Here is a 24,517-nt window from a genome sequence, read left to right as displayed (position 1 = left end):
GTGATTTAGACAGAACAGTTAGTTAGAGCAGTGCTTTAGACAGAACAGTTAGTTAGAGCAGTGCTTTAGACAGAGCAGTTAGTTAGAGCAGTGGTTTAGACAGAGTAGTTAGTTAGAGCAGTGGTTTAGACAGAGTAGTTAGTTAGAGCAGTGGTTTAGACAGAGTAGTTAGTTAGACAGAGTATTTAGAGGGCCCTCTTGTAGTTCATTGACATGCACACAAGGGGGAGCCATATTCTAGTTAGACACAGTCACTACAGAACAGTAGGTGGGTGGAAGAATGTATTTGGTCGAGGTGAATAAAAAGGAAAAATCAGGAAAGAAAACTATTGCAGTCAACATCAACTATGTTATCAGAACTGAGCCTCCATGTTATTTCATCTAAAATGTGATCGGTTAGATGATTGAGGATGACCATAATTAATTAGACAGAGCAGTAATTAATCTATGGCCAAGGTTGTTATGTTACTTAGTGAGGGCTTTACTGTATACATTTTCATTGGTCCATGAGATAATAGACCAATCGTACTAAAGCAGGACTCAATACTAACCTGATGGCTGTTGCTGTGGTATCTGAATCTGGTTCTGCAGGTTTCTGAAATTAGAGGTCAACAGATTATAAGTCTATGACCAAAAGGCTCCTTAACAGCTTCTATCCCCAAGCGATAAGACTGCTGAACAATTAATCAAATGGCCACTGGACTATTTACATTGACCCCCCCCCCCCCCCCCCCCTTTGTTTTTACACTGCTGCTACTCGCTGTTTATTATCTATGCATAGTCACTTCACCCCTACCTACATGTGCAAATTACCTCTAACCTGTACCCCCGCATATTGGCTCGGTACCGGTAGCCCGTGTATATAGCCTCGTTATTGTTATGTTACTTTTTATCATTTTTTACTTTAGTTTATTTTGTAAATATTTTCTTAACTCTTCTTGAACTGCACTGTTGGTTAAGGGCTTGTAAATAAGCATTTCACGGTAAAGTCTACAGTCGTGGCCAAAAGTTTTGAGAATGACAAATATTAATTTCCACAAAGTTTGCTGCTTCAATGTCTTTAGATATTTTTGTCAGATGTTACTATGGAATACTGAAGTATAATTACAAGCATTTCATAAGTGTCAAAGGCTTTTATTGACAATTAAATGAAGTTGATGCAGAGTCAATATTTGCAGTGTTGATCCTTTTTTTTCAAGACCTCTGCAATCCGCCCTGGCATGCTGTCAATTAACTTCTGGGCCACATCCTGACTAATGGCAGCCCATTCTTGCATAATCAATGCTTGGAGTTTGTCAGAATTTGTGGGTTTTTGTTTGTCTACCCGCCTCTTGAGGATTGACCACAAGTTCTCAATGGGATTAAGGTCTGGGGAGTTTCCTGGCCATGGACCCAAAATATCGATGTTTTGTTCCCCGAGCCACTTAGTTATCACTTTTGCTTTATGGCAAGGTGCTCCATCATGCTGGAAAAGGCATTTATCGTCACCAAACTGTTCCTGGATGGTTGGGAGAAGATGCTCTCGGAGGATGTGTTGGTACCATTCTTTATTCATGGCTGTGTTCTTAGGCAAAATTGTGAGTGAGCCCACTCCCTTGGCTGAGAGGCAACCCCACACATGAATGGTCTCAGGATGCTTTACTGTTGGCATGACACAGGACTGATGGTAGCGCTCACCTTGTCTTCTCCGGACAAGCTTTTTTCCGGATGCCCCAAACAATCGGAAAGGGGAGTCATCAGAGAAAATTACTTTACCCCAGTCCTCAGCAGTCCAATCCCTGTACCTTTTGCAGAATATCAGTCTGTCCCTGATGTTTTTCTTGGAGAGAAGTGGCTTCTTTGCTACCCTTCTTGACACCAGGCCATCCTCCAAAAGTCTTCGCCTCACTGTGCATGCAGATGCGCTCACACCTGCCTGCTGCCATTCCTGAGCCAGTTCTGTACTGGTGGTGCCCCGATCCCGCAGATGAATCAACTTTAGGAGACGGTCCATGCGCTTACTGGACTTTCTTGGGCACCATGAAGCCTTCTTCACAACATTTGAACCTCTCTCCTTGAAGTTCTTGATGATCCGATGAAATGGTTGATTTAGGTGCAATTTTACTGGCAGCAATATCCTTGCCTGTGAAGCCCTTTTTGTGCAAAGCAATGATGACGGCACATGTTTCCTTGCAGGTAACCATGGTTGACAGAGGAAGAACAATGATTCCAAGCACCACCCTCCTTTTGAAGCTTCCAGTCTGTTATTCGAACTCAATCAGCATGACAGAATGATCTCCAGCCTTGTCCTCGTCAACACTCACACCTGTGTTAACGAGAGAATAGGAATGGTCCTTTTGTGGCAGGGCTGAAATGCAGTGGAAATAATTTTTTGGTATTCAGTTCATTTGCATTGCAATTCATCTGATCACTCTTCATAACATTCTGGAGTATATGCAAATTGACATATTACAAATTGAGGCAGCAGACTTTGTGAAAATTAATATTTGTGTCATTCTCAAAACTTTTGGCCACCACTGTACACATGTTGTATTCAGCGCATGTGACAAATAAAGTTTGATTTGATTTGTATAGCATGTATAGAATGTGTGTTCTATAATTATCATGGGAAAGCATTTTTACTTGAAATTATTAACAGGACCCCTTTGCTCTGGTTTTCCTGAGCCATGCCATACTATAAATCATATGACAGATTTACCGTTTAGAGTTTAAACCAGTTTTAATCTGAGCGCTTCGACAAAAGTCTCACTATGCTGGTTGTAAACATGTTATAACTCAATACGTACTGTGTTAGGACAACATTGTGAATGCACGTGTGTGTGTGAGAGAGAGAGGTGCAGAGGAAATATAATGTGTGTATCTGTCCTTGTATGTGGGTATTTCTACATGTTTCCCTGCATGTGTGTGTTTGGACACTCCAGTGTCCCAGTGTGTTTGGACACCCCAGCCTCTCGGTGTGTTTGGACACCCCAGCCACTCGGTGTACTTGGACACTCCAGCCACTCGGTGTGCTTGGACACTCCAGCCACTCGGTGTGCTTGGACACCCCAGCCACTCGGTGTGCTTGGACACCCCAGCCACTCGGTGTGCTTTGACACCCCAGCCACTCGGTGTGCTTGGACACTCCAGCCACTCGGTGTGCTTGGACACCCCAGCCACTCGGTGTGCTTGGACACCCCAGCCACTCGGTGTGCTTTGACACCCCAGCCACTCGGTGTGCTTGGACACCCCAGCCACTCGGTGTGCTTGGACACTCCAGCCACTCAGTGTGCTTGGACACCCCAGCCACTCGGTGTGCTTGGACACCCCAGCCACTCGGTGTGCTTTGACACCCCAGCCACTCGGTGTGCTTGGACACTCCAGCCACTCGGTGTGCTTGGACACCCCAGCCACTCGGTGTGCTTTGACACCCCAGCCACTCGGTGTGCTTGTACACCCCAGCCACTCAGCCAGGACTCACGTCTGTGTCTGCATCAGGGGCATGCTGGTTGTCTCGTAGTTGTCTGGGTGTATGGGGGGCACCACCTCCCCACTTTGGCTGAAGACAGGCAGGGTGGAGAGGGGCCAGGAGATCTCCCTGTTCTTAGACATGCTCCGCAGCTCCTTGGTCGACTTCTGGATGGAGTTGTGATGCACTAACTGGATACTGAGGAGAGGACAGAGACCCACAGAAAATAAATAAATCATACATAAATAATACAGAAATAGATCTTAAGTCTTAAAGTGGTACTTCGGCAGTCAGATGAACTCATGGATACCATTTGTATGTCTCTGTGTTCAGTATGAAGGAAGTTAGAGGTAGTTTCGCAAGCCAACGCTAACTAGTGTTAGTGCAAAGACTGGAAGTCTATGGGTATCTGATAGCATTCAGTAGGAACCCATACACTTCCAGTCTTTGCGCTAACACTAATTAGCATTGACTCGTGAAACTACCTCTAACTACTAGACACAGAGACATACAAATGGTATCCATGAGTTCATCTGACCCTGGGGAAGTAGATATCCGGACTCATTGTATCCCTAACATTGTTGTATCCTTAACATCGCAGTCAACACGCACACTGTAGTGTACTGTACACACATGCATTAAGGTATATATTATAATATAGGAAATATGTTGTAGACCAACAGCCTAAGTAGTGTTTGTCTTTGACAGGAGGGAACTGTTTTGTTGTTACTATTGGTTATTTGGCTGCTGAGTCTAATGGAGTTTGTATGAGAGAGTGTCTCCACTCCCTCTCATGCTGTCATACTCACTCTCTTTTCTCTCTCCCCCCTCACGCTCTCTCCACCTCTCCCCTCTCTCTCTCTCTACCTCTCCCTCTTTCCCTCTCTCTCCCCCCTCTCTCTCTGTCTCTCTCCCTCTCTCTCTGTCTACCCCTATCACTCTCTCTCTCCCCCTATGTCTCTCTCCCTTCCCCCCTCTCTCCACCCTCCCTATCTCTGTCTCTCTCTCCTCCTCTCTCTCTCTCCCCCTTTCCCCCTCTCTCTGTGTCTCTCCCCCTCTCTGTGTCTCTCCCCCTCTCTCGGTGTCTCTCCCCCTCTCTCTCTGTCTACCCCTATCACTCTCTTTCTCCCCCTATGTCTCTCTCCCTTCCTCCCTCTCTCCACCCTCCCTATCTCTGTCTCTCTCTCTCTCTCCTCCTCTCTCTCTCTCCCCCTTTCCCCCTCTCTCTGTGTCTCTCCCCCTCTCTCGGTGTCTCTCTGTCTCTGCCTCCCTCTCTTGTTGCTCTCACCTCCTCTCTCCCCTTCTCTGTCTCCCCCTTCCCTCTCTGTCTCTGTAAACAACACTGGTCTGATATTTCTCTGCTTCAGGTACAGAACTATATAAGTTCTCCTTAACCACAGATGTAGGATAAGATTACTGTATCCCCCAATCCTCCACCATTAGAGGTGGTGAACCAATATCTGGCCCTGGATCAGTTAAGGTCAACTTCCATTCTAACACCTCCCTGCAGCTTTGAGCAGCTCATTGGATGACGGGATGTAAACACACAGATGACAGTATGGATGGACATGAGGATGTCACCATGGCAATTCGAAAGCAAAGGGTGAAAGGGCAAATTATTTGAAGGGGGGATCCAAACTAAGAGGAACCAAAACTCAAAAGAAAAAAAACACAGGAGAGAATAAACACTTACTCTGGTGTTTGCATGTTTCTTTTATCCCTAGAAACAAAACAAAATGAATGAATTACATAGTAATATTAATAGTTAAAAGACATCCACACAGAAGCGAATGGAGAGCACGTGATGTTGGATGGATGGATGGATGGATGGTGCGGGTGAAGGAACAAACAGTACTTCATGGACACACTGAGTGGTGGGTGGAGGGACACAGTCTCTCCCAGCCTGTAAATGAGGGTTGGAGGAGCAATATAAAGGTTGATTGACCATCAATGTCATAATGATTATGCTAATAACCATCAAGATGAATATGAGAAATCAAAGCTGAGACAGAACAGTGTAACGTATGGAGAACATACATGGGCCATAAGACTGGATGGTCATTGACAAGCTGTGTTTCCATCTATAGTGACTAACTAGCACAACTAAACATCCCTTAACTGACTGGGCCTGTGACACTGCACTCAGAGTAATCAGTCTATCCCTCAGGATCTGAGAACCCCTACGTGACAACTAGAAAGAAAAGTGTGTGTGTGTGTTTTAGTCTGTGTCTCTTTCTGTCAGAAGTGAAAGCAGCACACTTACACCCCTTCCCGCCGGCAGCACATGGAGTAACCCAGGACGCTGAAGAGGACCATGGCCACGGCCGAGGGCACCGCCAACGTGATGAGGAAGTCGGCAAAGAAGTCCCTGCTCTTCAGAGACTCTGGCGGGGGGTTGTACCCCCCGATGTCAGGCAGAACCCCCGTCCCTGGGTCCGGACGGTTACTGTGGACCATGATCCTCTTGGTGATGTCCACCTGGACAAGACAAGAGGTTCAATCAGCACTTCATTTACTATAGATATTAGGCTGGTCAATTCTGGTCATTTCCCCAAAATTGAGACGTTTTCCAGAAATCACAGTTGGAGGATTCCCATTTCCTTCTTATTCCCTCCAGATTTCAGCCAAATACATGTTCAAATATACCTAAATGTAATTTTTCTTATGAAGATTGTGGAATGGCTTGTCCAAATACATGATGCTACTGTCAATGTAAAAAAGCACATAGCTTGCGAACAACAATCAACAACACCTCGGAATCTCTGGTCTATAAAAATGTGTGTGTGTGTGTGTTTGACATTGTTTGACTGTTTGGCATAGTTTTGTGTAGGTTCGTGCATGTGTGCATATGACACTACACAAACACACTAGAATTTTTGAAAGGCATGGTCAGAGAACAGGTCAAGAGGTCAAGCCATGGCTCCAGGGTCCTGTCCAGTCCTCACCAGATTGATCTTACACCAGTCGATGTCGAACTGGGCTCTGAACTTCTTGTCACAGCTGATGACAGGCTCCATCTCCTGGCTGCAGCGGAGCTGGTTGTGGGGGTTCTCCACCTCCCTCAGGCAGGAAGAGAACTGCACGTCAGCCCCCACCATCACATACACACTGGAGAGGGAGGCAGGGACTTAGACACTGGCTTATAATACAGGTGGCTGTTGGCCCCTTAATTGAGGAGGACGGGCTCATTTTAATGGCTGGAACGGAATAAATGGAATGGTACCAAGCCAATCAACAATGTGGTTTCAAGGTGTTTGATACCATTCCATTGACTCCATTCCAGCTATTATTATGAGCAGTCCTCCCCTCAGCAGCCTCCTGTGGTGTACAGGTATAATGACAGACAGACAGTTAGTGGTATATCTGATAATGCAGGTATAATGACAGACAGATAGTTAGTGGTATATCTGATAATACAGGTATAATGACAGACAGACAGTTAGTGGTATATCTGATAATATAGGTATAATGACAGACAGTTAGTGGTATATCTGATAATGCAGGTATAATGACAGACAGACAGTTAGTGGTATATCTGATAATACAGGTATAATGACAGACAGACAGTTTGTGGTATATCTGATAATGCAGGTATAATGACAGACAGACAGTTAGTGTTATATCTGATAATACAGGTATAATGACAGACAGACAGTTAGTGGTATATCTGATAATGCAGGTATAATGACAGACAGACAGTTAGTGGTATATCTGATAATACAGGTATAATGACAGACAGTTAGTGGTATATCTGATAATACAGGTATAATGACAGACAGACAGTTAGTGGTATATCTGATAATGCAGGTATAATGACAGACAGACAGTTAGTGTTATATCTGATAATACAGGTATAATGACAGACAGACAGTTAGTGGTATATCTGATAATACAGGTATAATGACAGACAGATAGTTAGTGGTATATCTGATAATACAGGTATAATGACAGACAGACAGTTAGTGGTATATCTGATAATACAGGTATAATGACAGACAGACAGTGGTATATCTGATAAAACAGGTATAATGACAGACAGACAGTTAGTGGTATATCTGATAATGCAGGTATAATGACAGACAGACAGTTAGTGGTATATCTGATAATACAGGTATAATGACAGACAGACAGTGGTATATCTGATAATACAGGTATAATGACAGACAGACAGTTAGTGGTATATCTGTTAATACAGGTATAATGACAGACAGACAGTTAGTGGTATATCTGATTATACAGGTATAATGACAGACAGACAGTTAGTGGTATATCTGATAATACAGGTATAATGACAGACAGACAGTTAGTGGTATATCTGATAATACAGGTATAATGACAGACAGACAGTTAGTGGTATATCTGATAATACAGGTATAATGACAGACAGACAGTTAGTGGTATATCTGATAATACAGGTATAATGACAGACAGACAGTTAGTGGTATATCTGATTATACAGGTATAATGACAGACAGACAGTTAGTGGTATATCTGATAATACAGGTATAATGACAGACAGACAGTTAGTGTTATATCTGATAATACAGGTATAATGACAGACAGACAGTTAGTGGTATATCTGATAATACAGGTATAATGACAGACAGACAGTTAGTGTTATATCTGATAATATTGTTATGACTAGGTGAATCTTAAGGCCAAGATGTAGATGTGCATACACACTCACATGTGTACACACGTGCAGACACACACACACACACTGGGGAGGAAGGATTTTAACACCTTAATCTACACACAAACACGCAAGCGCATTAGAGGTAGAGGAGAGGACGATTTAACAGCTAGATTACACAGTCATATCTTGCTAACCACTCACATACACTTTCACAATCCCACTCAGACTGACTTCCAATGTGAACCACATAGTGTTTTCCTCCTCCTGTCTCAGTCAGCATGGAGAGCTTCCTGATATTATACTGTCAGGGAATCTTAGCCCTACTGGCCGAGTCTTTCTATGGGGCTCTCCTCTACATTTTATCTTCCTAAACAGGGCCATGCATGTTACAGTATATGAACAACATGACAATTCATGTGGGGATTCATTCTCTATGACTGCTACAAACTGCCTGCCAGTGTCTCTCTGAGGATGTAATGTCTAATACACTCAGTGTGTTGATCTGGATCGCTCCCTCTCTCTCCCTCTCTCTCTCTCTCTCTCTCCCTCGCTCTCTCTCTCTGCCTCTCCCTCTCTCTCCCTCTCTCTCTCTGCCTCTCCCTCTCTGCCTCTCCCTCTCTGCTCTGCCTCTCACTCTCTCTCTCCCTCTCTCTCTCTGCCTCTCCCTCTCTGCCTCTCTCTCTCCCTCTCACTCACTCTCCCTCTCTGCTCTGCCTCTCACTCTCTCCCTCTCTCACTCACCCTCTCTCACGCTCCCTCTTTCACTCTCCCTCGCTGCCTCTCCCTCTCCCTCTCTCTCACTGCCTCTCCCTCTCTGCCTCTCTCACTCTCCCTCTCTGCTCTGCCTCTCACTCTCTCTCTCTCCCTCTCTCTGCCTCTCTCTCTTCCTCTCACTCTCTGCTCTGCCTCTCACTCTCCCTCTCTCTCTCTCACGCTCCCTCTTTCACTCTCCCTCGCTTGCTCTCCCTCTCCCTCTCTCTCTCTGCTTCTCACTCTCCCTCTCTCACTCTCATTCTCCCTCTCTGCTCTGCCTCTCACTCTCCCTCTCTCATTCTCCCTCTCTCACTCTCTCACTCCTCTCTCTCTCTCACACACACACTCTCTCTGCATTCCAATTAAAGGAAACCTCAGCAGGATGCGACAGTGAGACAGGCTGTAAAGTGAGAAGAAAGGATGGGAGTTTTTACATTGGTAAGGTTACTGTAAGGTCATGCACATGTTTGTGTTGCAACTGATGCACAAAATGTTATGAACGTGCTTATTCAAAATACAAGACTTAGACTTGACTGTAGACAAGGCATTCTAAAGCTGCTATAGTACTTTCTGAGGATGATGTTATGTCTTAGGCATCAGGCAATATTTAAATTCATCATCAACCTCTCTCTCGTTTCTGTAAGGGCTGAAGATACTGTACTTGAAGTCATCATCTGCTTTCAACTGAAGATACTTGAATCAATCATCCTCTATCAACTGAAGATGCTTGAATGAATCATCCTCTATCAACTGAAGATACTTGAATGAATCATCCTCTATCAACTGAAGATACTTGAATGAATCATCCTCTATCAACTGAAGATGCTTGAATGAATCATCCTCTATCAACTGAAGATACTTGAATGAATCATCCTCTATCAACTGAAGATACTTGAATGAATCATCCTCTATCAACTGAAGATGCTTGAATGAATCATCCTCTATCAACTGAAGATACTTGAATGAATCATCATCCTCTATCAACTGAAGATACTTGAATTAATCATCCTCTATCAACTGAAGATACTTGAATTAATTATCCTCTATCAACTGAAGATACTTGAATTCATAATTCGCTTTCAACTGAAGATACTTGAATTAATCATCCTCTATCAACTGAAGATACTTGAATTCATCATTCGCTTTCAACTGAAGATACTTGAATTAATCATCCTCTATCAACTGAAGATACTTGAATTCATCATCCCCTATCAAACTATGTATCAAACTGCTCAGGTCCTGTAAGGGCTGCAGAGGGTGACCCTGTCTCTCACCCCTCTTTTAGGTTGTTGATGGGCAGGGGAACGCGTCCGCCCCTGTCCAGGGCTGAGGTGATGTTGATATGTAAATTCATCCTCATACTCGGTTAAACCATGTTTTGAACTGCGCTAAAGAGGGTCACTCTCACCCATAGAGAGGTGTTTCTAATTCTATTTCTATGCCCTCACCCCTCTTTTAGGTTGTTTATGGGCAGGGGAACGCGTCCGCCCCTGTCCAGGGCTGAGGTGATGTTGACGGCGTTGAGGCGTTCAGGCTGCCACACGTTTTTCACTGCCCCCAGGAAGTCTCCCAGAACCTCGCTTGCCAACATCTCCTCCACATTCATGTTCTTTATGTAGAACTCTGCCTGGTACGGCAGTGGGTACTCTGAGAGAGGGAGGGAGTGAGTAAGGGAGCGAGGGATGGAGGGAGACAGAGAGAGTGAGAGAGAGGGAGAGAGGGGAAGAGAGAGATTACAGATATAGAATCTGTTCATTTTCAGATCTGTGATTATTAATTTACACAGATGTGAGTACCGTATTATAAGGTGTTGACTTGATTTAGAAATTGACGGTTTGGTTGAGTGTGTGGTGTTACCCTTTAGGGGATGTCATTATGGATATGTGAATGATATTCAGCCACTCTTGAAAGAAATTTAAATAGGAGCTTTTGCGCCTTTTAGTCTTTATCAGGAATTTAGGGCTGTGGCGGTCATGAAAGGTTGTCAGCTGGTGATTGTCAAGCAAATAACTGCCGGTCTCACGGTAATTGACCCTTAATTAACATAAACACATTTAGCATCTCCTGGCTTCCACGCATAGCCTACAAGCCACTGATACAGACCTCTACATTTTAAATTGTCTAATAAATCCATTTAATATAGTTTACACCATCACAATAAATCCATTATTTATTTTAGACCAGTCTAAAGAAACATGACATAAAGAAAATGCAGTCTATTTCAGAAGAAAAGAATTGCATACTTTGAGTTGTCCTTACTCTGATGTAGTCCCATGTAGCTCAGTTGGTAGAGCATGGCACTTGCAATGCTGGGGTTGTGGGTTCAATTCCCACGGGGGACCAATATGAAAAAAGTATGAGCATGTATGCACTCGCTCTGGATAAGAGTGTTTACTAAAATGTAGATGTTAGACCCTGATATGGCTGTAGACTACACAAGTTCATTTAGCAGACAAGATTTGCTTAGAATTCCATGGCATTAATTTATAGTATGAAGAATACAATTGAACAAAGCTGAATAAAATAGAAAGGATATTTTCTCCAAGCGATTTGAGGGAGTGCACACATGTGGCTATTCTGTGTTGATCGGTTAACGAAGAAACTGGTCCTCCTATATGCTTAATTTAGGGTTATTTATGTAACTTTAGTTGTGATACAAACGTTGGGCTATATGTTTGGATTTTAATACATTCTAAGGCTGCATGATGAGACTAATGATGATTTGAAAACAGTTGCATGAAAGGCATGAGCTCTGCTTTGTTTCTTGTGCAGGCTTCACACACTTAAGGACTCAAATTTCCCAGTGGCATCCCCTTTCTGTGGCCACAATGCCCCCTAAAATAATCCATGCCTTGTGAGGCCAGTGGTCATTGTGCACTTTGGCTGAATATAATAATTATAATTCCCTTCTCCCGGCTGCATGCTCCGAAGCACTCACATGGCTCTCTCAGAAATCTAAGTTCTTATTAACCAATGCCCGTCGCGTGATTGGGTCCTTCTCACAGGCTACAAGTGAAGACAGACACATCGGGGACGTGTGCGTCCTTATCGAATTCCGTGGTGCATATTGAAGATGGAAGAACTGTCCACATTTACTTTTTGTCAGCCAACAAGATGAGTAGGCCTAACGAACAGCAAAAGCACGAGCCTATGTCAATCTACTATCCCCCATTGTACAAAAGTTGACCTATTCTATTCTGTGCAATAAATAAATATTCCAAACATAGTCTGGGACAGTTGTGGGATGCGATAGATCCCAAATTAATAAAACCCCTAGCATAAAAAAAAATGTTAAAATCAATTAGGTTGACGCAACAGGTCAGAACGTTTAGCTTGAAATGATGCTAAACTATTAGGCTATTTCCTCACATTATAAGCGCAGCAATGCAGGCTATAAGCACAAATGTTCCAAAATGCAATCAATTAGCAGGAAAACACCATTCTCAAAAGTGACCTCAAATGTGATTATGCATGTAATGCTTTAATTAAAAAGGTGCATTTTTATGGTGAAAATGATCTTCCCCAAACTTGAAACTCACGCGCTGTTTATGTATGCCAGTTAGGCTCTACACTCGTCGTAAAGCGGATTAATGTGCTTAATTTTAAGATTTTTTTGGGTTGTGATACAAACCTTATCAAAACATATAGGCCTATTGGCTAGGCTACATGAGGTGTGCAACTATGGTAGCCTAGATGGCAGGTAGCCTAGTGGTTAGAGCATTGGGCCAGTAACCGAAAGGTTTCTGGATTGAATCCCTGAGCTGACAAGGTAAAAATCTGTTCTTCTGCTCCTGAGCAAGGCAGTTAATCCTCTGTCTGCCGAAGACGTGGATGTCAATTATGGCAGTCCCCAGCACCTCCCTGATTCAGAGGGGTTGGGTTAAATGCGGAAGACACATTTCAGTTGAATGCATTCAGTTGTACAACTGACTAGGTATCCCCCTTTCCCTATGATTTGAAAAAGTCGCAAAAAAAGGCATGCGCTATTTCTTGCCTTACTGCACACAAGCTGGGCATCATTCACAAGTGATTAATTAATATTGTCACCCATCAGACTATTCAATATTTAATCTTGTCTTAACATATATTAAATAATATATGTTTGAAATTTGTTTTGATTTAGAATGGACTGTTATCATGCACCAGTCTCGGAACAAGGACAGGGAAAAAAAGACATGTGATCTATGCACTTAAATAGGGAATGGAGGACATTCATGCCAGCCAGGTAGGCTATACTGCTGTTGTAAAGAGAAGCAACGTGCTTAATGTCAGGAAAGATGAGAAATACATATAGTAGATCTAGCCTATAGAAGCTGATGGGCTCCTCCTCTTTTTAATAGAGGCCATCGAAGCTCTGTTTTTTGTCACGCAATTGCATAGCCTATAGAAATGTTGCGCAACATGAACTCATGGCTCTAATGAAGTGTTTGATTAGATTTTTAATTATATTTGCATTGATGTCAGAGTGATTAGAGGGACAATAGAGTGCTAAGTACCAAGCAAGTTTGGTAGGCTACTAATGACCATCAGCAGCATCAGAGCTTGGAGAAGTCTAATTACTGTGACTAAACGGTCACGTGGAATTTGACTGCCATCATGACTCGTGACCGCCGGTGTGGCAGTAATACGGTCACCGTAACAACCCTAATCAGGATTCATGGGGGTGTCATCATTGAAGGTGACCCTTTAGATTTCAATAAAGAACATCCTGCTTAATCATCTCCTCACTAAGCCGGTCCTTTGTCTCTCTCTCTTTTTCTTACCTTCTGTGGACATGACGTTTATGACCAAGTTGTGCCGGGCCGTTTCGAAAGTGCGTCTGTTATAGGCAATAATCTGGAACACATAAGGGGAAAAGTTTAAGCCCAGATCAGTGCAGCTTACGCCCCAGGCTGAGGCTCGCTGGCGAGGTCTGAGCCAGATGCAAACATATACCATAGTAGAAGGCTCAGAGGAAAGCGCGACTTGGGGCACTGCCATCCTATAGGAACATTCCTACAAGGAACATAAAGCCTTTGGGAAAATGCTACAGTAGGTTAGGTACAGATAAGCCTGAAACACATAATGGTCTAAGCCTGCCTGTGCCTTACAGACTAGACATGTCTAAAACCCTAGGAAAAAGCTATATCACAACCATATGACAGCTACTATGAGCAAAAAAACACATTGTTCTACCTGTTGGACTATCTACTGTAAATAATAACTAACCACTAATATGATTATTACAGGTTGTGCCGACATACAGTACCAGTCAGAAGTTTGGACACACCTACTCATTCCAGGGTTTTTCTTTATTTTTACTATTTTCTACATTGTAGAATAATAGTGAAGACATCAAAACTATGAAATAACACATATGGAATCATGTAGTAACCCAAAAAGTTTTAAACTAATCTAAATAAACTCAGCGAAAATAGAAACATCTCTTTTTCAGGACCCTGTCAACCAAAGATAATTTGTAAAAATCCAAATAACTTCACCGATCTTCATTGTACATGCTTGTTCAATGAACCATAAACAATTTATGAACATGCACCTGTGGAACAGTCGTTAAGACACCAACAGCTTACAGATGGTAGGCAATTAAGGCCACAGTTATGAAAACTTAGGACACTAAAGAGGTCTTTCTACTGACTCTGAAAAACACCAAAAGAAAGATGCCTAGAGTCCCTGCTCATCTGCGTGAACGTGCCTTAGGCATGCTGCAAGGAGGCATGAGGACTGCAGATGTGGCCAGGGCAATAAATTGCAAGGTCCGTACTGTGAGACGCCTAAGACAGCGCTGCAGGGAGACAAGACGGACAGCTGATCGTTCTCGCCGTGGCAGACCACGTGTAACAACACCTGCACAGGATCGGTACATCCGAACATCACACCTGCGGGACAGGTAGAGGATGGCGGCAACAATAACTGCCCGAGTTACACCAGGAACGCACAATCCCTCCATCAGTGCTCAGACTGTCCGCAATAGGCTGAGAGAGGCTGGACTGAGGGCTTGTAGGCCTGTTGTAAGGCAGGTCCTCACCAGAAATCACTGGCAACAACGTCGCCTATGGGAACAAACCCACCGTCGCTGGACCACCATCGCTGGACTAGACAGGACTGACACATTATTCCATTTCTGTTAGTCACATGTCTGTGGAACTTGTTCAGTTTATGTCTTAGTTGTTGAATCTTGTCATGTTTATACAAATATTTACACATGTTAAGTTTGCTGAAAATCAACGCAGTTGACAGAGAGAGGACGTTTCTTTTTTTGCTGAGTTTATATTCTATATTTGATTCTTCAAAGTAGCCACCCTTTGCCTTGATGGCAGCTTTGCGCACTCTTGGCATCATTACAACGCTGTATATAGACATAATATGACATTTGAAATGTCTTTATTCTTTAGGAATTTTTGTAAGTGTAATGTTTACTGTACATTTTTTGTTGTTTATTTCACTTTTGTTTGTTATCTATTTCACTTGCTTTGGCAATGTAAACATACAGTTGAAGTCGGAAGTTTACATACACCTTAGCCAAATACATTTAAACTCAGTATTTCACAATTCCTGACATTTATTCCTAGTAAAAATTCCATGTATTAGGTCAGTTAGGACCACCACATTATTTTAAGAAAGTGAAATGTCTGAATAATAGTAGAGAGAATGATTTATTTCAGCTTTTATTTCTTTCATCACATTCCCAGTGGGTCAGAAGTTTACATACACTCAATTAGTATTTGGTAGCATTGCGTTTAAATTGTTTAACTTGGGTCAAACGTTTTGGGTAGCCTTCCACAAGCTTCCACAATAAGTTGGGTGAATTTTGGCCCATTCCTCCTGACAGAGCTGGTGTAACTGAGTCAGGTTTGTAGGCCTCCTTGCTCACACATGCTTTTTCAGTTCTGCCCACAACTTTTCTATAGGATTGAGGTCTGGGCTTTGTGATGGCCACTCCAATACCTTGACTTTGTTGTCCTTAAGCCATTTTGCCACAACTTTGGAAGTATGCTTGGGGTCATTGTCTATTTGGAAGACCCATTTGTGACCCAGCTTTAACTTCCTGACTGATGTCTTGAGATGTTGCTTCAATATATCCACATAATTTTCCTTCTTCACGATGCCATCTATTTTGTGAAGTGCACCAGTGCATCAAAGCACCCCCACAACATGATGCTGCCACCCCCATGCTTCACGGTTGGGATGGTGTTCTTCAGCTTGCAAGCCTCCCCCTTTTTCCTCCAAACATAACAATGGTCATTATGGCCAAACAGTTCTATTTTTGTTTCATCAGATCAGAGGACATTTCTCCAAAAAGTACGATCTTTGTCCCCATGTGCAGTTGCAAACCGGTGTCTGGCTTTTTATGGCGGTTTTGGAGCAGTGGTTTCTTCCTTGCTGAGTGGCCTTTCAGGTTATGTCGATATAGGACTCGTTTTACTGTGGATGTAGATACTTTTGTACCCGTTTTCTCCAGCATCTTCACAAGGTTCCTTCCTGAGCGGTATGACGGGTGCGTGGTCCCATGGTGTTTATACTTGCGTACTATTATTTGTACAGATGAACGTGGCACCTTCAGGCGTTTGGAAATTGCTCCCAAGGATGAACCAGACTTGTGGAGGTCTAAAAAAAAAATTCTGAGGTCTTGGCTGATTTCTTTTGATTTTCCCATGATGTCAAGCAAAGAGGCACTGAGTTTGAAGGTAGGCCTTGAAATACATCCACAGGTACACCTCCAATCGACTCAAATTATGTCAATTAGAAGCTTCTAAAGCCATGACATCATTTTCTGGAATTTTCCAAGCTGTTTAAAGGCACAGTCAACTTAGTGTATGTAAACTTCTGACCCACTGGAATTGTGATACAGTGAATTATAAGTGAAATAATCTGTCTGCAAACAATTGTTGGAAAAACTGCTTGTGTCATCCACAAAGTAGATGTCCTAACTGACTTGTCAAAACTATAGTTTGTTACTAAGAAAATTGTGGAGTGGTTAAAAAACAAGTTTTAATGACTTCAACCTAAGTGTATGTAAACTTCCGACTTCAACTGTATGTTTCCCATGCCAACACAGACCCTTAAATTGAACTGAAATTGAATTGAGAGAGAGAGAGAGCTCTGTAGACAATATACTCCAGCTGCATTAACAGTAAATGGAGCCACACACCTCTATGATGGTGGCCTTGCCCACGTGTTCGGCAGTGGGGGATCCATAGAGCACCCCATCGCTGTGTGAGGTTCTCTGGATGTAACGCAGCCAGCCTGGCCGGTCTGGGTAGCCCATCAGGTTGGTGTTGAAGGTGATGGGGTCGTTGCTGGAATCCCCTGTATGGACAGACGTTGGTAAATGTCCAATCCCCTGTACAGACAGACGTTGGTAAATGTACAATCCCCTGTATGGACAGACGTTGGTAAATGTACAATCCCCTGTGCGGACAGACGTTGGTAAATGTACAATCCCCTGTATGGACAGACGTTGGTAAATGTACAATCCCCTGTGCGGACAGACGTTGGTACATGTACCATAAACGCGCCCAGCCTAGTAGTTAGTCAACTAGGCCCTGACAGTGTGAGATGTAAATGCTACTCTGACACTGACATCTATGCATTTACTGTATTGTAGCTTAGCTAAATATATGTTATTACCGAATAGATTAGTATTTATTATTAGTATTAATAATAAATAGGTACTAGTAGTAATAGTAAAATGAGTAATCTGGTTATTATTGAATGATCCAATGAGGAACACAGACCAGGTTTGGGATAGGGGGGAAACTCTCCTTTGAAGTGCTCTCTCTCCAGGACGTGGACAAACAGCACACCTGCAGACGGGTAAACGTTCCGGTCAGCGTGCAACGTCGACAGGATGGTGACCACTGGAGCACAGAGAGAGAGGACACCGAGGTAATTAGCTGGGGGTCCTGTGTGTGGGGGAGGCAATGTGTGTGTGTGTGTGTCTTCATCATTACAGCCCCTACCAACTGCATTCAGGAGGGAGAAAATGGCCCTTTCCAAGGTGAAAATCTCCATCAAAACAGGGGAAAGTACTATAGTAAGACTACCCTATTGTTTTAAAACCCTTTGGACTCATGACAGATAAGTCAATATAACCTGGGTGACAGTCTGTTTCTAAAGTGGCAATCTGATGTTGCTACATGCATTTGTAGACTTAAATTCATAAATACCCATTGATTCTTGAGAATATAACTTACACTTCCGTTCAAAAGTTTGGGGTCACTTAGAAATGTCCTTGTTTTTGAAAGAAAAACAAATTTTTTGTCCATTAAAATAACATCAAATTGATCAGAAATACAGTGTACACATTGTTAATGTTGTAAATGACTATTGTAGCTGGAAACAGCAGATTTTTTATGGAATATCTACAGAGGCCCATTATCAGCAACCATCACTCCTGTGTCCCAATGGCACGTTGTGTTAGCTAATCCAAGTTTACCATTTTAAAAGGCTAATTGATCATTAGAAATTTTGCAATAATGTTAGCACAGCTGAAAACTGTTGTCCTGATTAAAGAAGCAATACAACTGGCCTTCTTTAGACTAGTTGAGTATCTGGAGCATCAGCATTTGTCGGTTTGATCACAGGATCAAACTTTTGAACGGTAGTGTATGAGCTTAGTTCAACTGTCGTACCCCATCAGAACCCAAATGTTTGTCAACAATGTACATTTAAACAAACACTGTATAGCCTCAAAACATGATTAAAAGTATTACCTTGATGTAATGGATTGTCAGTCCTTTCATCCATACCTCTGTCGATTCATTTGAGAGTGGTTACATTTCTCATGCCCCAGTCCTCAGCTTTTTTGTTGTTTCAACCCCTGATTCCCACTTTAATTGATCTAGAAATCTATTTGGAGGCTGCTGGCTAAATGGTGAGAGCTGGTACATACGTTTTGTTTCCTTGCCAAACCAGGCCAGTAGTATATAGCCAGAGAAGTTTAAGCTATTCAGTCTCGTCTTTGATATAGGCCTAGCCTAGTGTTGATGAGTGCAGGAACAGTCGACTTGTCAGTAGTTATTAAAGGCCTCTGATATCAGGAACCAGACAGTCAGAGGGCCAGAGTAGTGAATGGTTGTCAACAGCAGTAGGGAGCTGCAGTACTGGGACTCAGTCAGCCTCTTAAAGCTACTGCAGTACCGGGACTCAGTCAGCCTCTTAAAGCTACTGTAGTACTGGGACTCAGTCAGCCTCTTAAAGCTACTGCAGTACCGGGACTCAGTCAGCCTCTTAAAGCTACTGCAGTACTGGGACTCAGTCAGTCTCTTAAAGCTACTGTAGTACTGGGACTCAGTCAGTCTCTTAAAGCTACTGTAGTACTGGGACTCAGTCAGCCTCCTAAAGCTACTGTAGTACTGGGACTCAGTCAGCTTCTTAAAGCTACTGTAGTACTGGGACTCAGTCAGCCTCTTAAAGCTACTGTAGTACTGGGGCTCAGTCAGCCTCTTAAAGCTACTGCAGTACTGGGACTCAGTCAGTCTCTTAAAGCTACTGTAGTACTGGGACTCAGTCAGCCTCTTAAAGCTACTGTAGTACTGGGACTCAGTCAGCCTCTTAAAGCTACTGTAGTACTGGGGCTCAGTCAGCCTCTTAAAGCTACTGTAGTACTGGGACTCAGTCAGCCTCTTAAAGCTACTGTAGTACTGGGACTCAGTCAGCCTCTTAAAGCTACTGTAGTACTGGGACTCAGTCAGCCTCTTAAAGCTACTGTAGTACTGGGACTCAGTCAGCCTCTTAAAGCTACTGTAGTACTGGGACTCAGTCAGCCTCTTAAAGCTACTGTAGTACTGGGACTCAGTCAGCCTCTTAAAGCTACTGTAGTACTGGGACTCAGTCAGCCTCTTAAAGCTACTGTTGTACTGGGACTCAGTCAGCCTCTTAAAGCTACTGTAGTACTGGGACTCAGTCAGCCTCTTAAAGCTACAGTAGTACTGGGACTCAGTCAGCCTCTTAAAGCTACTGCAGTACTGGGACTCAGTCAGTCTCTTAAAGCTACTGTAGTACTGGGACTCAGTCAGCCTCTTAAAGCTACTGTAGTACTGGGACTCAGTCAGCCTCTTAAAGCTACTGTAGTACTGGGACTCAGTCAGCCTCTTAAAGCTACTGTAGTACTGGAGCTCAGTCAGCTTCTTAAAGCTACTGTAGTACTGGGGCTCAGTCAGCCTCTTAAAGCTACTGTAGTACTGGGGCTCAGTCAGCCTCTTAAAGCTACTGTAGTACTGGGACTCAGTCAGCCTCTTAAAGCTACTGTAGTACTGGAGCTCAGTCAGCCTCTTAAAGCTACTGTAGTACTGGGGCTCAGTCAGCCTCTTAAAGCTACTGTAGTACTGGGGCTCAGTCAGCCTCTTAAAGCTACTGTAGTACTGGGGCTCAGTCAGCCTCTTAAAGCTACTGTAGTACTGGGACTCAGTCAGCCTCTTAAAGCTACAGTCTGGGATTCCAACAACCAAACAGCCGCCCATCTCTTATTTTGGTAAACAGCTGTCGGATGGGGGTTCTGAAAGGGTAAGACAGTTTTTCTCAGCTCATTTATAAGTTATGTTCCACAATAATGAATGGCTATATATAATTCATTTTAAAGTAAAAGAATTATCCCAATCCCAGACTGTTCTGGAACCTAGCGTACCTTCTTCTCTGTCTCATACTCCCTGACTCCATTATACCAGAACCTACTGTTTAGACCCACTCCACTTAGAACACAAACACACGTATTCTTTATTCAGGAAGTGTTGCGGAGGCAAATGGAAGCTCTTAAGATGGTTTATGCAAGATAGAGCTGGAGGTGTTGTGTGCCATTACTCTCTTTCTCCCCCTCCTCTTTCCTCCCCCTCTTCTTCTCTGGTTTGACAGAGTGTTTCTCTTTCTCCCCCTCCTCTACCTCCCCCTCCTCCCCCTCTTCTTCTCTGTTTTGACAGAGTGTTTCTCTTTCTCCCCCTCCTCTACCTCCCCCTCCTCTACCTCCCCCTCCTCCCCCTCTTCTTCTCTGGTTTGATAGAGCGTTTCTCTTTCTCCCCCTCCTCTACCTCCCCCTCCTCCCCCTCTTCTTCTCTGGTTTGATAGAGCGTTTCTCTTTCTCTCTTTTTCCCCTCCCTCCTCCTCCAGTGGAGCTACGTCTTTTATCACTATGGGAAGGGGAGTGCTTTTATCACTATGGGAAAGGGAGTGCTTTTATCACTATGGGAAGGGGAGTGCTTTTATCACTATGGGAAGGGGAGTGCTTTTATCACTATGGGAAAGGGAGTGCTTTTATCACTATGGGAAAGGGAGTGCTTTTATCACTATGGGAAGGGGAGTGCTTTTATCACTATGGGAAGGGGAGTGCTTTTATCACTATGGGAAGGGGAGTGCTTTTATCACTATGGGAAAGGGAGTGCTTTTATCACTATGGGAAGGGGAGTGCTTTTATCACTATGGGAAAGGGAGTGCTTTTATCACTATGGGAAAGGGAGTGCTTTTATCACTATGGGAAAGGGAGTGCTTTTGTCACTATGGGAAGGGGAGTGCTTTTATCACTATGGGAAAGGGAGTGCTTTTATCACTATGGGAAAGGGAGTGCTTTTATCACTATGGGAAAGGGAGTGCTTTTATCACTATGGGAAAGGGAGTGCTTTTATCACTATGGGAAAGGGAGTGCTTTTGTCACTATGGGAAGGGGAGTGCTTTTATCACTATGGGAAAGGGAGTGCTTTTATCACTATGGGAAAGGGAGTGCTTTTATCACTATGGGAAAGGGAGTGCGCTGGGAAGGGAGGGAGGGGGTAGAACTGCAGTACAGTGTGTGTGTGTGTGTGTGTGTGTGTGTGTGTGTGTGTGTGTGTGTGTGTGTGTGTGTGTGTGTGTGTGTGTGTGTGTGTGTGTGTGTGTGTGTGTGTGTGTGTGTGTCAAAGAGAGAGACAGCTCCACTGTTCATGACTGCAGACAAATAACTTAAATTCCATTAGCAGGAAATGGAGCCTGGAAGAGCTGAACATATACTACATGACCAAAAGTATGTGGACACCTGCTTGTCAAACATCTCATTCCAAAATCATTGGCATTAATATGGAGGTGGTCCCCCAGTTTGCTGCTATAATAGCCTTCACTCTTCTGAAGGCTTTCCGCTAGATGTTGGAACATTGCTGTGGGGACATGCTTCCATTCAGCCACAAGAGCATTAGTGAGGTCAGGCACTGATGTTGGGCGATTAGGCCTGGCTCGCAGTCGGCGTTCCAATTCATCCCAAAGGTGTTTGATGGAGTTGAGGTCAGGGCTCTGTGCAGGCCAGTCAAGTTCTTCCACACCGATCTCGACAAACCATTTCTGTATGGATCTCACTGTGTGCATGGGGGCAATGTCAAGCTGAAACAGGAAAGGGCCTTCCCCAAACTATTGCCACAAAGTTGGAAGCAAAGAATCGTCTAGAATGTCATTGTACTGTATACTGTAGCATTAATCCATTCAGCCACAAGAGCATTAGTGAGGTCAGGCACTGATGTTGGGCGATTAGGCCTGGCTCGCAGTCGGCGTTCCAATTCATCCCAAAGGTGTTTGATGGAGTTGAGGTCAGGGCTCTGTGCAGGCCAGTCAAGTTCTTCCACACCGATCTCGACAAACCATTTCTGTATGGATCTCACTGTGTGCATGGGGGCAATGTCAAGCTGAAACAGGAAAGGGCCTTCCCCAAACTATTGCCACAAAGTTGGAAGCAAAGAATCGTCTAGAATGTCATTGTACTGTATACTGTAGCATTAAGATTTCCCTTCACTGGAACTAAGGGGCCTAGCCCGAACCATGAAAAACAGCCCCAGACCATTATTCCTCTTCCATCAAACTTTACAGTTGGCACTATGCACTGGGGCAGGTAGCGTTCTCCTGGCATCCGCCAAACCCAGATCCGTCCGTCGGACTGCCAGATGGTGAAGCATGATTCATCATTCCAGAGAACGCGTTTCCACTGCTCCAGAGTCCAATGGTGGCGAGCTTTATGCCAAACCAGCCGACGCTTGACATTGTGCATGGTGATCTTAGTCTTGTGTGCGGCTGCTCTGCCATGGAAACCCATTTCATGACGCTCCTGATGAACAGTTATTGTGCTGACGTTGCTTCCAGAGGCAGTTTGGAACTTGGTAGTGAGTGTTGCAACCGAGGACAGACGATTTCTACGCACTACGCGCTTCAGCACTTGGCAGTCCCGTTCTGTGAGCTTGTGTGGCCTACCACTTTGTGGCTGAGCTGTTGTTGCTCTTAGACGTTTCCACTTGGTGGAATCCTATGATGGTGCCATGTTGAAAGTCACTGAGCTTTTCAGTAAGGCCATTTTGCTGCCAATGTTTGTCTATGGAGATTGCATGGCTGTGTGCTCGATTTTATACACCTGTCAGCAACGGGTATGGCTGAAATAGCCAAATCCACTAATTTGAAGGGGTGTCCACATACTTTTGTATATATAATGTAGGTCCCTACTCCCTACTGGAAAACATGTTACCATCATCATCTTCATTCTTCATCATCGTTATGACATACTGGGAGATTTGGGCCGCTTTCCTGGACACAGATTAGGCCTAGTCCTAATTGGACTAAAAATCACTTTCAATGGAGAATGAACATACTTTTTAGTCCAGGACTAGGCTTAATCTGAGTCCGGGAAACCTGACAAAAATAAACACACCAAGAGTCCACATAAAGGGTTAAACCACTCTGGTACAGAAGAGATTACAGACAGCACAGTCAGATTACACTAGCCTACATCCTATCCAGTACACACAGTTGTCTGAAGCCCATTCAAAATCAGACTGTGAACAAATGTCTCAATGGACTTTGACTACTTTAACCAAACAGATCTAGGATCCTCATCTGAATCAAAACACTAAACATTAAAGTGTCCCAGATGTCCTTTGTTCCCGGGGACCTGGTCACAGAAAAAGGCGGTCAATGATCTAAACGGTTGTATAGAGCTGAAATAATCACACGCTTGGGATCAGTGGACTGTGACGAAGCCATAGAAATAGAACCGACCCGGCAACCGCTAACCTGCCCGGCAACCGCTAACCTGCCCGGCAACCACTACTGCACATTGAACTATAATCTAGGCTACTCCTGTAGCTAGCTGAATGTTCCAATATCAGCACACCATAAAACTAATGTTGCATCCCAAATGGCACCATATTCCTTACATAGTGCGCTGTCCCTATGGGCCCTGGTCAACAGTAGTTCATTATATAGGGAATAGGGTGACATTTTGGGAAGAAGCCCAGGTCTTTCAGTGACCCTCTCTTAAATCACACTTAAGTGTATTATTCTATTAAGCGTCACACTACAAACCCCATGGTGGTCACAGCCACAGCCAAGGTCAAGCATCGACCCTTCCTTTCAGAGACGCTTGATGCGGTTTAATTAACACACATTGCCCACAGATGTGTCAGTCCATAGAATGAGACTTACAAGAATGGAAATCCCCATTCAAGTCAACATTCCAAATTCAATTTCTATGTCAGCCCAGATGGCCTTCCCCAGGTCGCCGACAGTCTATTTCTTAGAAGCTCCAAGAGGGGCTGCATCCTAAATTGCACCCTATTCCCTACATAATACAATACACTTAGAAAAAAAGGTGCTATCTAGAACCTAAAAGGGTTCTTAGCTGTCCCCATAGGAGAACCATTTTGGTTCCAGGTAGAACCCTTTTGATTCCATGTAGACCTGGA

At 43.8% G+C, this 24,517-nt stretch overlaps 1 protein-coding gene across 3 annotated transcripts in view; it reads right to left on the bottom strand.

The window, feature by feature from the left end:
• Positions 1–24,517, bottom strand: part of LOC115175523 (epsilon-sarcoglycan) — a 30,876-nt gene that overhangs the window by 3,592 nt on the left and 2,767 nt on the right. For 2 of the 3 annotated variants that reach the window (XM_029734807.1, XM_029734810.1), the window contains exons 2-10: positions 17,573–17,695; positions 16,987–17,144; positions 13,601–13,673; positions 10,286–10,484; positions 6,394–6,556; positions 5,712–5,926; positions 5,142–5,168; positions 3,461–3,646; positions 552–595 (exon numbers count right to left, since the gene is read on the bottom strand). In XM_029734807.1, the coding sequence (XP_029590667.1) occupies positions 552–595; positions 3,461–3,646; positions 5,142–5,168; positions 5,712–5,926; positions 6,394–6,556; positions 10,286–10,484; positions 13,601–13,673; positions 16,987–17,144; positions 17,573–17,695 (1,188 nt within the window). The remainder of the gene's footprint in view (positions 1–551; positions 596–3,460; positions 3,647–5,141; positions 5,169–5,711; positions 5,927–6,393; positions 6,557–10,285; positions 10,485–13,600; positions 13,674–16,986; positions 17,145–17,572; positions 17,696–24,517) is intronic. The other variant, XM_029734809.1, reaches the window with a different exon arrangement.

Source organism: Salmo trutta, chromosome 36 (genome assembly GCF_901001165.1).
Source record: "Salmo trutta chromosome 36, fSalTru1.1, whole genome shotgun sequence".
In the NCBI taxonomy this organism is placed as follows: Eukaryota; Metazoa; Chordata; class Actinopteri; order Salmoniformes; family Salmonidae; genus Salmo; species Salmo trutta.
Note: the sequence above shows the minus strand (reverse complement) of the source record. Positions and strands in the feature narration are given on the sequence as shown.